The 12,123-nt window shown below is 42.7% G+C and overlaps 1 protein-coding gene across 2 annotated transcripts; it reads left to right on the top strand.

The window, feature by feature from the left end:
* Positions 1 to 517: 517 nt before the first annotated feature.
* Positions 518 to 12,123, top strand: MED20 (mediator complex subunit 20). Of its 2 annotated transcripts, XM_079981935.1 has the most exons (4): positions 518 to 1,366; positions 4,727 to 4,881; positions 7,345 to 7,598; positions 10,995 to 12,123. In XM_079981935.1, exons 1-4 carry the CDS (start codon positions 1,353 to 1,355, stop codon positions 11,208 to 11,210), a joined length of 639 nt encoding a protein of 212 aa, XP_079838061.1. In that variant the 5' UTR covers positions 518 to 1,352; the 3' UTR covers positions 11,211 to 12,123. The 2 variants fall into 2 exon arrangements, with proteins under 2 accessions (XP_079838061.1, XP_079838062.1); XM_079981936.1 differs by lacking the exon at positions 518 to 1,366 and having other exon boundaries at positions 4,745 to 4,881; positions 7,350 to 7,598.

Here is a 12,123-nt window from a genome sequence, read left to right on the forward strand (position 1 = left end):
TGACGGTCAAATAAATTGTGTTAGTCTCCTTTGGTGTGAGAGAGGTTGGGGTTGGAACACAAGCGAATAGTAAAGAGAACTCGCACAAGCGACGCTGACACAAAAACCCACAAATACATTAAGTAGAATACGTAGAAGCATTGCCCCCCACCCCTACCTCACTCACCATGCCCCCCACCTCTTCCCCCCTTTTCTTCCTAAGGTAACACTAATGTCTCAACAAATGAAACTGATCTGTAGAAAATGTAACTTGAAAAAAGAGACATTGCACATCCTTTTGCAAACCAAGAAATCTTTAATATAAAAATGTTTAATATACAAATAAACAAATTGTGTTAGTCTTTAAGTGAGTCTTTGTGAGTTTCCCCGAGTGTGGGCCACCCTCTTGGTTTCTGCTCAGAGAAGCCATTTTAAAATGCCCCTCGGGGCCGGAAGTGACAGCTGCCCATAGCAATCAATGGAGGAATCCCAAGATCTCACGCTGGCGGCGCTGCGGTGTCTGCTATGGGGCAAATGGCCGCGGCAAAGTCGGGCGTGCTTTCCCTTGCCGAGGGAGTGCTTATTTCGTACGAAGAAGCATCCCCCCACCCTCAAAGGACCCCCCCCCTATGAATAGCTCTGCCTGTTCAGACTTCCGTGGCCATGCAGCCCCCTGTCTTCACACTGCAGATCCGTGTTCAAGCCGAGGCGGAGAAAAAACATGCCCCACCACAGCTCTGTGGTGTTGACGTTGGGGGCTTGACAACAACCCTGCGGTGTAGGAATACTCTCAGTGTAGGTGGGGTGTGAAGCTGGAGCGCATGGCAGCAACACAACCCTGCAGTATCATCGCAGGTTAGAGCTGGCGCGGAGACTGGTTTGGCTTTGCAGACCAAAATCCCGCTCAATTCATACTACGGCTTATAGCTGTAGCACTTATTTATTATATTTTTTAATTTTAAAAAAATCCCGCCTTTCTTCCACCGTGGGGGGTTTCCTTCTGCTCCCATTTCATCCAGGTACTGATCCAGACCCGGATCTTCATCGGGCAGGATGGCTTCATAGATGCCCATTGCTCCTCTCTGGACGATGCTTCTGCATTACTTGCTTGGAGCACCAGGTGGCTGGTTCTGGATGGGGCCTTTCTCAGCTCGGTTGCATCACTTCCTTTTGGCTTTCTTCTGTGAGAGCGTGGAAGGCGAGGCTGTTTCTTCGTCCCTGTTCCGGCAAGGAGGCTCCTGGGCAGACGCCCCGAAGAGCATTATTTGCACGCGTTTAAAAGGGCAGGAGGGAAGCGCCTTGGAGCCGCGATCGATCTTTTTTCTTGTCTTTTGCAAGGACTACCCCAGTCTCTCTTGGAGGCCGTCGGAAGCATGGGAGTCACCTGGTACGGCATTTTGACTCGGGTATTGATTCATTTGCAAAATGCTGCCGCAGAGTTTGTAGCAGGTTGGTGGTGCTTGGGAGACGATCAGTAGCCGAAAAGACTTCGAAAAGGAGTTGGGGAAGGATAGGTTTTAGAACTGTAACGTGTGAACACGCGGTCGGCGGGTTTTGTAGTAGAATTGGCGAGTCAAGATGCTCGTGAAGCAGCAGCAGCGGGAGGCAGGGTTTTTCAAATAGATGCAACTGCCGTTGAGACCCCTTCAGCAGCGGGGAGGGTGTAAGTAGGTGACCTGGCTGTGTGAACGAATTGTGTTTCCCCTCAAACGGGGGGTTGTTGCAATAGCCGAGGCAGTTGCCTGATTATGAGAAAGGAGGAGATCGGTTTGTGACATTCTGGCTGAGAAGATGAAGGACGCAGAGAGTCAGGATCCTTGGGTGGATGCATTTAACATTAGAGGCTGGATGCAGGCAAGCATGGGCTTGCTGGTACCACCACAGCTTCACGGCACCCCTGCCCTGGATTCAATAATACCCTGCCCATCTGGCTAGGTTGCCCCATTAGTAACACATCCTCTCAACCTAGGTGGAAACTCAAGGCAGGAGATAAAAAGGGAGAAGACAATGGACAATGAGGTCTAACAAAGGGTCATCTGGGATCTGGTCAATTATTGCTGTTGACTTACCTTTAGATATATAAATTACAGATTTTTAGTATTTTATTGCAAGTCCACCTTTCTTCCAAGGTGGCAAGTGTTGTTTGTTAAAGTGGTAAACACAGTTCTCTTTCCCCATTTTATTCCCATGAGAATCCAGAGAGTCCAGTATTATGGGCATAGCAATCCAAGCCTCCTTGAAGTTCTGGGGAAGGGCTGAGCTGAATCCGGAAACAGCCCCACTGATATCACATGACAGAATTGAGCGTGATTGCTGTGCTAGCTCCAGGCTGCCACAGCAAGTTGCCCCCTTCTTTCCCCCACCAGCTTGCGTGAGACAGGCACTGGTTGTGGTTTGGATTGCACCCTAATTAATTAAAAATAGTTAGCCTTTCCACACTAGTTTACAGGAGAATGATGTAAAAATATAGACAACAATAAAAAATATTTTTATACTACAATTAAAATATACCGGTACATATTGAAGTAGCTAGTGTCACAACTGGGGGCTGCTGGGTTGTTGTTGATCCATTACAGGGCCTTCTCAGTGGCAGCTCCTCACCTGTGAAATGCCCTCCCTCATTATTGATTTTTAGGAGGAATTTGAAAAGATTCCTCCTTACTGAGCCAATGGATGGCTGAAAGATACTGTTCCGGGAAATCCTGAAATCATTAGCTTAGACCAGTCTACTGTTTTTAAACTATTTTTAGAATGCTTATAAACTAGAATGTTTTTGACTTTCAAAAAGTAATTCTAATGACAGTGTTTCTATGATACTGTTGCTGCACTGGGCTTCTTTTCATGTAAGGGCAGGCCCACTGGAGAGTTACATTGCCAGATGTGGCTGTAGAGACCGATAAGGGAGAGATATGTTTTATTGCAGGTGGGGCAGATGAAGGCATCTGGACTTGGCGCTAAAGGGGCACCATGGTGTTTCTTCTCTCTGCGTTCCTCCCAGTGGTACATAAAGGAAAAACAAACCAAATGCAACACATCAGTCTCAAGAACTAGTAAATATAAACAACAAGAGCATCCTTATGCTATCTATGATGAAAAGCTCTTTCAAATAAAACCATTTTACATTAGCAAAAAAAGAGGTGTCAAGCAAATATTTCTTCTTCAACCTGGGCATATGCTCATGAGAAGGTCTTGTCTATGCTTCAAACTTGGGGCTCTCAGATAGGACCTTGGGTGATAATCTTAGTAAATGGGCAGGTTCAAAACAAAGAAAAAACACTGTGTACCTTATTTCTCTTCTAATCGTGTCTATGCTAAATGTATGTTTCTTCACTAGTACACCATTACAAGTGTGTGTGTGTGTGTGTGTACATCTACCAACCTTGAAAACCAACTGAATAAATTATTGTCAATGTGTTTAGTTTTGCGCCTCATTGCCAGTGATACCCAGGGCATGGCACATTCAAGGTGTGTAGGAAAACATCTGAAACAAGCAGATTTTGTCTGGTCTACCTCACTCTCAGTCTCATTCAAATGCTTTATACAGCCTTGCAAATAATATCATAAAAGTTACCAGGCCATAAATGTTTACTCACACACTTGCAGTACCTCAGTTACTTGCGGCATATCAACACAGCCAGTGGGAGAACAGCAACTCTCTTCTAGTTTCCAGTCTGTCTTCCTAGTTGTAATTATTGCAAGTAACTATTAATAAGTCTGTATTTGTAGTTACAGAATGCTCTTGGTTATAAAGCAGATTCCACACAGTATGAGAATTTTTGTGGCTTGAGTTAACACTCCACACTCTTCCATGTCAGTTTAGCCTATATACATAAGTCCCCATTTATTAATTATTTGAGGTTTTAGAAGTGGCTTGAGATAAATTGTGTGATATTCTACAAAAACCAGGTATGTCTCCCACACTATTGAAATTTAGATGGTAAGCCTCTTGGGGCAGACAATTTTTTTGTTTTGTTTATTTACTTCTTTATCACTGCCCATGAAACATCCCAAAGCAGTTAGCAATTAAAAATAGATAAAGAGTGGTACCTCAGGGTTAAGAACTTAATTCGTTCTTGAAGTCTGTTCTTAACCTGAAACTGTTCTTAACCTGAAGCACCACTTTAGCTAATGGGGCCTCCTGCTGCTGCTGCGCCACCGCTGCACTATTTCTGTTCTTATTCTGAAGCAAAGTTCTTAACCCAAGGTACTATTTCTGAGTTAGCGGAGTCTGTAACCTGAAGCGTATGTAACCCGAGGTACCGCTGTAATAACAACTTAAATTTGTTTTTACTACAGATAGGTAGCCGTGTTGGTCTGCCATAGTCAAAACAAAATAAAAAAATTCATTCCAGTAGCACCTTAAAGACCAACTAAGTTAGTTCTTGGTATGAGCTTTCGTGTGCATGCACACTTCTTCAGATACACTTCATGATACAGATACATGATACAGATCTTCAGATACACATGAAGTGTATCTGAAGAAGTGTGCATGCACACGAAAGCTCATACCAAGAACTAACTTAGTTGGTCTTTAAGGTGCTACTGGAATGAATTTTTTTATTTTGTTTTTACTACAATCTAGTTTGCAAAGGGGTCATATGCACTGGTTGTGCTATGTTAATATTGACAATAAAGATGTTACAAACATGGGCTTCCTTGGGTAGCATATAAAGAACTAAAGTACATAGTGGCTATGATTTTGATCAATGAGGGGTTTTTTTTGTTGAAACCATTTCTCCTGTATTAGTGTTTCCCAGATGCCAGTGACGGAGGGGAAGAGTGTCCAGCAAACAGTTGAAATTTTAACAAGAAAGCTTGAGCTGCTTGGAGCAGAGAAACAGGGAACCTTTTGTGTAGACTGTGAAACGTACCACACTGCACCCTCCACAATGGGCAATCAAGGTAAGCATTTAATTTCCTACAATTTAAATCTACAGCAGGTCAAACCGCTACTGTTCATTCTCTTTATTTACCAAAAAGGATTTGAGCCCTTAACAAGGGTGTACCCATTTTAGTGTTTATGCAAGTAGCAACAACCCATCCTCAAGAATCTCCCTATTTCCCCCCCCCCCCCCCCAGGATGGAAAAGCTTAATTAATTCTCCTCTCACAAACCATGTTTCTGGTACAGTAGCCGTAACTGCATTTTCCTAAATAAATACATAAATCCAACACATCCAGAGGCTGGCTAACAGTCCTGGACTACACTGTAGGGTTGTCATACATTACTATCCCCTCCCCCCCCCCACACACACAAAAAGAAAAAAAAGTACGGCAGCACTAGAGTACTTTGCAGGGCTGTAACTCATGCTTTCTCAAACACCATATCTAGCCCCTGTATCATCAATATACTAATGATTGATTTTATTTGTATTTGTATTAGCAGGGTATTTTTCTTAAATATACACATACTCAGAAAAATAGCAGTTTTGGCATGAAACTGAACCTGAGTCAGAAAGAACATGAACTCCTGTCTTTGCTGCTACCTTTTGCAACTATCACTTCTCTACTAAGGAATCTTGAGAACATCACTTCCATATGAACTGGTTTATTCTCCATTGTAGGAATTTAGAGAGAGAAATTTAAAGTGGCCAAGGAAGTCCTAAAAACGGCTTCAGAATGAACCAGGAAGTCCTTTCTCTGGACAGTGAAGGAAGGACTTCCTGGGTCATTCTGAAATTGTTTGGGGGGTCTTCTCTTCAAGTTGTATGAATCTAAATTTCTCTCTAGCACTCAGCGATCACAGTGGGTTCATATCTCACAAAGCAACGGGTTTTGAATGGCACCTATACATTTTGCTTCATAATCTTTGTTCTAAAAGGGATCGAGACTTACTTAAAAAACTAAAATCTCATGTACCCACTGTCCACTGGCTTTGGGCTGGTATAGATGTACCTCTTTGCACACACACACCCTTTTCAGCATCCTTGCTTGTTCCATTGACTGCAGTGGAAACAAAGTTCAGTGGACCTTTGCATCATTAGTCAGGATCCAACCCACTAGTGCCAAGCACTTTTAGCATCATCAGATAAACCCTGCAAGTAAGTCTTTGAAAGAACAAAAACTTGTTGACAAATGAACTTTTCAGCAATGTTTGTGTCTTCCAAATGACATATGATTGATTCAAGGTTCCATTAATCTAAGCAAAACATATTTTACAAGCTATGTGATGCTTGTTAGACCTGAATTAAATTCATCTGGAAGATAATTAGCAGAGCTGAGGTTTTACAGAGGTAGCTGAAGCCAGACTTCCTGAAGGAACTTGGAAACGTTCAGTGTATTCCTCATCACCATGGAATATGGCTCAGGGAGTTTGCCGTTCTGGATTGCCAGCAAATGTTCTTTGCTACTTTCTCATAAGTTAATTATTTTTCACTCTAGATGTCAGCAGTGTACTTGGGCGCCCATCCTTTTGCCTCAGGTTCATAAACATGGCTGGATCCATGGTTGCTAGCATGGAGATACATATATTTCTGCAGTTCCTCAGTAGAGCTTGAATCAATGCCCTACTCCTGGCTTTCACTAAGCACATTAAAACTGTGGAGGAAAAACAGCAAAACACCACTAGAGCTGTACTGTAAGCATATCTGGGAGTAAGCCCTATTAAACCCAGTGACAGTGAGCATCTGAATTAAAAATAGATCGGATTAGGCTGCCTGTATAACTACTAGTTTAATCTGGAGCGAAACCCTGCAGTGATTTTTTAAAGAGGTATTTCTAAAGCCTCATTTAGATTACCAGTAGTTATAAAGATGCATCTTATTTGGAATCCTAAAACAGTTGCAGCACAGAGGACAGTTGCATCAGTTGCTAACACATCATTGGACATGCCTTTAAAAAAAAAACCCAGACCAACTTACATTACAGACATTAAAATCAGATATAAAAACAGAATAGAATGAAATCTAAAATCACATCCATTCCAAACATATATAAAAGACAGGTCTAATACAACCCACACCACTCAAAACTGGAAAGAAATATGCCACAAATATACCCCACATCCTGCAAATTCAAATTATAGTCGAACCCCTCTTCTCTCCATCTTGCAAAAGAATGTTGTTGAGTGTACTTTTGTAAGGAGGTTAAGCGGATGTGTATCTGAAGTATATATCGGTACTCTAGAAAGAACAAATGCTCATTTATCTCAAGATCGTGGTTCTTTAAGTAAAATAACATTGATTGCGTTTTGCTAGCCTGGAAAAGCCATTCAGCGACCAGTGCGACATAGAGATTCTGTAACAGCCCCAGTGGTTGTCAAGCAGCAAAGAGACAAAGGAAAATGTAACAGATGTTTCATTTTAAAGCATCTTAAGAGGGAAGGAATAACAACCTTGAAGTGAAAGTAATGCTGCTCTTGTTTCAGGGCAGGCTGCCAAGCTGATGTATGTGATGCACAATTCCGAATATCCCCTCAGCTGCTTCGCTCTCTTTGAAAATGGTCCTTGCCTCATAGCGGATGCCAACTTTGACGTGCTTATGGTGAAGCTGAAAGGCTTCTTTCAGAATGCCAAAGGGAACAAGATAGAGAGCCGGGGAACCCGGTACCAGTACTGCGATTTCTTGGTGAAGATTGGCACTGTTACCATGGGGCCCAGCGCCCGTGGTATATCTGTGGAGGTAAGGATGCTCCTCAAACGGGGGGGAAGTCAGCATATGAGGTAATATATTACATGGCTCCAGCTCAGGACAGGTATAGCAAACAGTTTACTGAATCAGGAAACATATCTAATAAGTATATAGGAGGTGAGACGGTCTTCATGGGCCTTTGAGGTGGTGTGGACTGCATGCTAACTGGGGTCTTGGGAGCTGGAATTAAACAACATCTGAAGTGCTACAGGTTCCCCAGTCCTTCCATAGGACATTACAGTACCTAGTTTCTCCCCTCAGAGCCTAAAGCTGGGTGTGCACACAGGCAGGGCACCAGGGTGGTCCAGAGTTCATGAAACCTACACAAACCCTTCCCATATCCCTGTCCAGACCCCCACCCCACCCCACTTTGGTTAAGGGGTTGTATCTCAAAAAGGGGATTGCTATGTTGTACTCATTTTTTCTCCACACATGCTGAGAAGCCTTTCTTTCCCTTCATGATCTTTTATCTCTGTGCAAAGCCGTTACTATTTCAACCTGAGGGTCCACAAGTTGGTTGATTTGCTTGGCACACAGGCTTTAAAAGAAGTGATCCCGTTACAACGAGCTTACTAAGCACCAGTTGTAGCACATTAGCTGTGTAACTGTTCTCCATAGAGTGTTTTGTATGCATTGTATAACATGAGCTTTTTAGGGGGCGAATATATGCCTAGTTCATGAAAAATGAAAACTGGATGGATGGATGGATGGATGGGCAATTCTTGGCGGAGCAGATTCAGACAGCTGACAGCTCGAGGTCACTGAGCTGCTTCAGTTGAGGGAAAGCCTGGTGTCAGTGGGGTGACATCCTTGGGCAGTTGTCAGTGCCCCAGCAGAGTCCACTGCTGCTTTTCCTCAAGACGTTTTAAAAAGCTAACGCATACCAGTGCTATCGTGGAGTTTATGGCAGTGCCCCAGAAGTTGAGCAGTCTTGGAGCAGTGTAATGGTGTGTGTGTGTTGGTGGCTGTTTTTACACTGCTAGAGTCAGACTTTGCCATTTCTATCTCTGATGCCATTAGGGGCTATCACTGGGGCAAATGGAGCAAGGTGCCATCAATATGCTGGTGACACTCAGCTCTAGTTGTCCATAGCCTAGTTGTCCATTAAAAGCAAGAGGCAGTGAAGATCCTGGGCCAGTGTCTGGATGCAATGGTGGGCTGAATGAGAGGGCATAAGATGAGACTGAATCCTGGCAAGAAAGAGGCTCTGTGGGCAAGTGGTTTTTGTGTCTGAGAAACTGGTCCATTGCCTGCTACAGATGGGGTTGCGCTCCCTCTGAAGGAGCAGGTATGTAACCTTGTCCTTGGTGGCAAAGAGGGCAGACAGCTGCAACCATTCCTGCACTGAGTCATCTTGGTAACTTCAAGGCTACACTACTTGAATACACTCTACATGGGGCTTCCCTTGTGCTTGGTCCAGAGACTGCCATTAACGCAGAATGCTACAACAGAATTGTTGACAGGAGAGTCTCTTGGCATATTACACCTGTGCTCAAAGTGTAAACCATTTGTTAGAATTGAGGTTATGTTACTAATTGAACTTTGGCTCGGCAATCCAGACAGTTAGGTCTTTTAATTTCAACAATTAAAAAAAAGTATTATCAAAGACCTAATTCTGTTTACAGATAAAACGTTTTCCTGTGAACAGGATGTGCTATCTTTGGTTCTGAACTAATCAAAATGCATTTGAGAGGGTGTGATTCACAAATTAAATTTGAGTTGTTTATGCCGATTTATGGGCATGGTTTTGATTTTTAAACAAGGCTAGTCCAATGCCTTTGGAGAACTGACTGGGTAGTGGTTAGCAAGCTCTGAACATAGACATACATACACAAACCTACACAAAGCTTTTCTTTTGGATTTGTAGCGTTAAACCTTTGTTGTGCAATGAATGCCAATTAAAACAAATGACAAGGTGGCCTTGTTGATCTCAGCCAAAGACATGATCCAATGATCAGAACCAAAGGCATACGCTTGAAAAGCTGAGACTTTCATATTGCTACGGTACCTAGTACTTATTTGCTGTGTCACTTTGTCAATTACCTAGGCATTGTAGCTATGCTGTATAAATACTACTTCCACCTCTGGGTTCAGTAATTGTCTCTAATCAGCTGATAGCTGTGTCTCCATCTGCTGAGGATGAACAGTAAAATCCTAGAGGGAGGTAACTTGACTGGCAATTCCTCAGCTTTGGAACCATTTCTCCCCACCCCCGAGAGGTTTGCCAAAGCCTGGATTTGATCAGAATCCAGAATTAATACAACATTTGTGACATGAGCAAATGTTTTGTGACTTTGGCTAATTTTAGTCTTATGCTTATTTATAATAAAAAAAATTGCTATGTGTCAGAAAGAAGGGGGTTGCTTTATAATATTCACACTTCCAGTATTCTGGACTCCACCCCAAAAAGGCACTGAATTTGCCCTTGCTTTTGGCTTTTGTTCTAATCTTGCAGTGATAAGCCCATGCAAGCTTAAGGGTTGTAGCCAGTGCTGCATGACCAGAGTTCTGTTTGCACAGTGGGAGTTCCCCTTCCTCACACTATGCGATTCCAAAATCTATTCTGGAGCGCCCCGCAACCATATGGAGCAGATTTTGAGGGTACACGGGTGGGGGCTGCAACGGAGAGGAAATTTCCATAGTACAAATGCTTGAACGAAACAGCAGTGTTTGATACAACCCTAAATAGAGCTAGAACTTGAGAGTGTCCCCTTCACCCTGGTATGGCTCCCCTTTATCACATACACAGCATAACAAGACGACAAAAACCCACCAACAACATACAAACCAATATGGGTAACCTGATCCAAAACACCCACCCCACTCACACATGAAAACAAAGACCACCACAGCCAACCACAAATGAACAACCACACCCTAGACCAACCCCAACCTCTCTCACCACCAAAGGAACACAAGCAAACAACAAAGCAAACTACACAAACAACGCTGACACCAAACCCTACATATAGTAAGTAAAATAGTAACACCGTCGCCCGACCCCATCCCCACCCATCTCTCCCCCCCTCCACCTCTTTCCCCCTTTTCTTCCCAATGTATCAACAAATGAAACCTATTTGTAAAAATGTTACATGGGGGGGGGGGAATAGGAGAGAGACATTGCAAACACTTTTGTAAAACAAGAAAATCTTTAATTAAAAAAAGACTAAAAAAGAACTTGAGAGTGTCTGCTTGAAAGTTCTCAAGTGCCTCAGGATTTTCACGATCTCCATTAACCCCCAGCAATCTTTCTTGCAAAGAACGGGTGAGCCTCTCCACTGCTACTAAACATTATGCTTTTTGAGAGGTTGGGATGGAATCGTAACTGCCCGCTGAAGAGTTCTTGTTGGCTGCTGGCTGCTTCAGAGCTTTTGTTTCTGTTGCCAGGTGGAATACTGTCCGTGTGTGGTAGCCAACGACTGCTGGAACCTGTTAATGGAGTTCATGCAAAGCTTCATGGGAAGTCACGCTCCTGGAATCCCTTCTGTGTTTGGCAATAAGCACGACAGCATCTACAGCTCGGCTGACACAATGGTCCAATACATGGAACTCTTCAACAAGATTCGCAAGCAGCAGCAGGTGCCTGTCGCAGGAATCAGATGAGGAAAGCTTCGTAAGGCCTTATTTCATGGAAGCAATCATTTTGCTGAACAGTCGGTTGAAATTGCAGTTCCATCCCAGTAGTCCAGATCGCAATTGTTTCCCATTAAATCAATGCAGTCTGTCTCCCTAAGAGAGGTAGAATTAATTCTGTCTCATCTCAAACCTCCAGGGGTATGCCTCTCTTATAATAATGGCATACTTTGCCTTAGACTGCTATCTCAGAGATCTGCCTCCCGCTCTTGAAGCAAGATTCCTGCCCCGAGTGGAAACTGGAGGAAAACAATCATCTTGAAGGAGCACAGGTTGAAATTGCATAGAAATGGGCTTTGGGGGTTCTTCATTTCCTTGACTGGCTACGAGTGAACATGAAATTTCTATGAGAATGAAAATATGTTAATATGGCTTTTATTAAAGGAACTTTAATTTTGCATATTAATGTTGTAGATGTTATCTATTTTATAGATTCTATCCTATAATTTGTGGGAGATTTATATTTTGGGTTGAAACGTAATATCTCATTGAAGCAAGGAAGATAAATTATCTGTTGGCTTATCTGTGTTTAAGTTATTGGCATCTTACTATCTTCAAAAAGCATTTGAGAGGAATAAAATGTTTGGGCTTTAGTTTCATTTCACTGAAGTCTTAGGGCTTAATTCCTCTGCCTTACTGACTAATGTTTTCTGCTGGAACAGATAAAAGCCCTGACAGTGCAAAACTTGTACAGAGCAAGATTTCAGTCAAAATCACTAAGGCATCATTATCTTTTGAAGACGATATCAAAAAAATGCACAACATTTTCACCTTATTGTATTTGTTTGTGTTTTAAAACTTGTTATGTTTTGTTACTTCTACAGTTTGTTGTGTTTACTGCATTTAAAGCTTCCCAAATTAAAAAAACCAAACACAAAACTAA

This window comes from Podarcis cretensis (genome assembly GCF_951804945.1).
Source record: "Podarcis cretensis genome assembly, chromosome: 6".
Classification (NCBI taxonomy): Eukaryota; Metazoa; Chordata; class Lepidosauria; order Squamata; family Lacertidae; genus Podarcis; species Podarcis cretensis.